The sequence below is a fragment of the Diospyros lotus genome, chromosome 15 (genome assembly GCF_014633365.1).
Source record: "Diospyros lotus cultivar Yz01 chromosome 15, ASM1463336v1, whole genome shotgun sequence".
NCBI lineage: Eukaryota > Viridiplantae > Streptophyta > Magnoliopsida > Ericales > Ebenaceae > Diospyros > Diospyros lotus.
The window spans coordinates 10428958-10433505 of record NC_068352.1 but is presented as its reverse complement, the minus strand read 5'-3'; the positions used below and the strand labels follow the sequence as shown (position 1 = coordinate 10433505).

The 4548-nt window shown below is 35.9% G+C and overlaps 1 protein-coding gene across 1 annotated transcript; it reads right to left on the bottom strand.

Annotated features, from left to right (window-relative positions):
• Nucleotides 1-379: 379 nt before the first annotated feature.
• Nucleotides 380-1309, bottom strand: LOC127791565 (uncharacterized). The gene has a single exon (XM_052321547.1). It carries the CDS (start codon nucleotides 1307-1309, stop codon nucleotides 380-382), a length of 930 nt encoding a protein of 309 aa, XP_052177507.1.
• Nucleotides 1310-4548: the final 3239 nt, after the last annotated feature.

Genomic DNA, 4548 nt, shown 5'->3' with positions numbered 1-4548 from the left:
CACACTTAAATTAAACATTGTCCTCAATGTTTAAAAATAAAAGAAGAGGAAAAGAAAAACAATACTCCCTTCATTGTGAATTCTAAATATGCGGCTCACGTGCTAAAAGGGGAAGACAATGATGTACATAGAAAGGCATAGGTGCTGAACTTTCTGAATATCAACCTTGAATTTGACCCACAACCACCATTCATGAAACCTGCAAACACTAGAGAACACAAGAAACAAAGCAGCACTTGAAAAGAAAAAAATAGCAAGTATTAATATGGCCAGTTGCCACTTATTAAGCTAAGAAATAAAGAAATCATAAAACTAAAAAGTTAAGAAAAAAGGGAAGTGGTAGTTCTAATTCTGAGTCCTTAGCTTGACTTGACCACCTTTACTGGGGAGTGGAATGTGTGATTGTGGACACTTGACAATCAATAGGTCCACCAAAATAATGCTTCAACCATTGTCCATTAACCTTGAAAGTCATATTAGTACCTAAATCTCGAATTTCCATTGCTCCATAAGGAGAAACATTAATAACCTCAAATGGACCTGACCATCTAGACTTCAATTTACCAGGAAAAAGTTTTAACGTAGAATTGAAAATTAACACCAATTGTCCAAGTTCAAATTCCCTATTCAATATCTTTTTGTCATGCCACATCTTAGTTTTCTCTTTGTATAATTTGGCATTCTCATATGCATCTAACTTGAATTCATCAATCTCATTTAATTGCAAAAGTCTCTTCTCACCTGTAGCTTGCATATTAAAATTTAAATGCTTGATAGCCCAATATGTATGTTGTTCAAGTTCAACAAGCGAATGACATACTTTACCAAATACAAGTTTATAAGGAGACATTCCAATTGGAGATTTGAATGCAGTTCTATAGGCCCACAATGCATCATCAAGCTTTTGAGACCAATCTTTCCTAAACCCAATCACTGTCTTTTCCAATATTCTTTTAATCTCCCTATTAGAAATTTTGACATGTCTACTAGTCTGTGGATGATAAGCAGTGGCTTCTTTATGGGTAACCCCATATTTGGCAAGCAAAGCATCAAACTGTTTGTTACAAAAATGTGAACCTCCATCACTGATAATTGCCCTAGGAGTGCTAAACCTAGTAAAGATGTGCTTTTTCAAAAATCTGGTTACCCCTCTAGCATCATTCTTAGGCAATACCACTTCTACCCATTTGGAAACATAGTCCACATCAACCACGATGTATTTATTTCCAAATGAAGAAACAAATGGTCCCATGAAATTTATATCCCAAACATCAAAAAGTTTAACTTCAAGCATTATGTTCAGTGGCATCTCATGTCTGCTAGATATGTTACCTACCCTCTGACATCTGTCACAATTTTTAACAAAGTTAAAGGCATCCTTAAAAAGAGTAAGCCAATAAAAGCCTAATTGTAAGACTTTTGCAGCAATCTTATTCCCTAAAAAATGACCACCATATTCCGAGACATGACAATGCATGAAATGTCATTCTTTACTAGGCACACATCTCCTAAGCATTTGGTCATTACAAATTCTAAACAAGGTTCATCCCAAATGTAATACTTAACATTGTGCAAGAATTTATTCTTTTGATAAGCATTCAAATGAAGGGGAAGGACTTTACTTACAATAAAGTTGACAAACTCAGCATACCAAACAATTTGAGAGGTTTGAATAGCTAGTATTTTTTTATCAGGAAACTCCTTTCTAATCCCATCATGTGCTAGCTCATTGCTATCATGTTTCTTCAATCTACTTAGGTGGTCAGCTACAAGATTCTTAGCACCCTTTTTATCTTTGATTTCCAAGTCAAATTCCTGCAACAACAATACCCACCTAATAAGTCTTGGCTTGGAATCTTGTTTAGAAAGAAGATACTTGATTGCAAAATGATCAGTAAAAACAACTTTAAAACCAATCAAGTATGATCTAAATTTGTCAAAGGAAAAAACAATGGCTAGTAACTCTTTCTCAGTAACAGGATAATTTAGTTGAGCATCATTAAGAGTTTTACTAGCATAATATATGGTATGTGTAACGCCCCTAAATTCCCTTAATTTCTCTTTTAGACAAGCTCTGGAAATTATAGCGTCCCCATCACAAGAGACCCCACATTCGAGGAATCCGAGAAGGAATCGTCATAAAGGATGGCACATACGCAAAACTCAAATAGAAGCATCATGCATATCCCTTGCTATTAACAACGGAAGCCAAATTTATACATCATCACTCATAGACATATACACATTAGGATTAACAGACCCACCATATCCTATTAGGAGTACAACCTAGAACATAAAAAAAATATAACTTAGTATTACACGTCTCAAAACACCCCTAAGGACCTTTCGATTGAGACGACTCTACACACACTTCTGTCCCATGACCCCAACTTCACTTGACTCACCCATTTCTTTGGCCTTACCCTTATCTGGAATGATGTAAACAAATATGAGCCACAAGATCCAGCAAGTATAATTGAAAGAAGGTGAGCATGAGAATCATGGATGTCAAGAAGCATTAAAAATTGTAAGTAACATTTAATGCGCACATGCCGCACCTCTTCACATTACTTTAAATGATAACAAGATAAAACATGCATTTATGCTCTTATGGAATCTTTTAAAATCATAACCATGGGACTGAAGTCCTTCTCTTAGCTGAAGCTTTCTCTATAGAAATATCATGCGGATCCTGTATGCCATGCGCATCATAAGACCTTTAAACATTTCAAAACCCTTTTCATACACATGCTCTATGTATCATCACAACTATACATATTATAATGACTTATCATCTATAACTGACATACGATTACCCAAGGCAACATATATGATATGGTTTAATTGTATATATATTTTTATCTTAACATTGTGTTATTTTTTCTATATAAATTTGTGTTTATATGAATTTTATATTATTTTAATCTCTTTTTATAGGAACCCAGTAAAGGATATTATTTCGAAGATTTGGGCGTAAAAAGAAAAAATATATATTATAAAGTTAATTTTAAAATTATTATTATAAATTAATATAATAATATAAAATAAATATAAATAAATATTTTAAATAATTAATATTATAATATAATTAAAGTTATAGTATATTAAATATTATATATTATATTATATTCTATATTAAATTATAATATTTATATATACGTATTATATTATATATTATCTTATATTATTTATATATATAATATTATAAAAAACATATATAATATATCTAAATATTGGTGGCGTGAATGTGGGGAGCTAGGGCTATGTCCATGCACTTATATATATAAATTATAACTTATGATGCCCGCATGGGCAGCCCAGTTGGTCAAGAAGGGGGGCACAAAGTGCCTTCCGTGGTGAATCTTGGACCAAGATCGAGGATCGAGTCTCGCAAGCAGCAGTGTGGGGGTACCTTTCTCCAAAAGTGAGGGGGGCTCCTTGTGCGCGGTGAGCCCGGGTCTAGCCACTGTATCCGGTTGGGTCACCATGATTAACCTCCTTCCACGTCCTGTCGAGCCAGGTGTGGGGGGTGCCCAGGGTGAGCGATTTCACCTTTTGGACAAAATTATAACTTATGATAGAGGGCGAAAGATGGGCAGAAAGGAGCAGCCAGTGCTTCACATATATATATATATATAATACTAATATATTAGAAAGATGGAATGAGATATTGGAGGCTACTGGGGATGACGCACACTGAAGGAGAAATTGAAAATAAAATAGCACACAGTGAAGGAGAGGAAACCGCACGCATAGAACAGAAAATTGAAGGGACACCTCACGCATGCCTCACGCACAGTGACACCTTACGATCAACAATTGAATCATATTTGATATATCCTGCAAACTTGGAGAGTAATGGGACTTAAAAGAGTCGTGAGACATGGACATGAAGTCCCAAAGGGCCAAAGGGTTGCAAAAGATAAAGGAAGCAAGCCAAAGGAGCAAGAGGTCGAGCCGAGACCAAGTAGAGAGGACCCACTTGGTCATGACAGAGTAGATGTGACACTACTTTGGTTTTTTGGACATAACTCTCTCGTCCAGACTCCGATTGAGGTGATTCAAATTTCTGTGGAAATTTAAGATAATTATCTATAACTTTTATGTTTTGACTTTTAAGAGATTCGGGCCGTATCAAAGCTGAAATCAGCTGGACCAAGTAGAGAGGGCCCACTCGGTCATGACAGAGTGGGTATGACACTACTTTGGTTTTTTGGGCATAACTCTCTCATCCAACCTCTGATTGAGATGATCAAAGTCATATGGAAAGATAAGACAATTATATACAACTTTCATGTTTTGAGTTTTGAGAGATTCGGGCTTAATAAAGGTTAAAATCGGGTTTGAATTTGATATACCTGCACTGAAAGGACAAAAGAAGACACTCAAAGCTAAGAAGACCCACTCAGTCATGACCGAGTGGGTACATTTGTGCGCGTACGGATGGACCCAAGACTCTCGGATGGGCCGCAAAATCTCCGAAATGGGCCACAAAACTCTCGTCGTGATTACCGCACGTCTCCCCCCTTCCTCCTCAATGAATAGGAG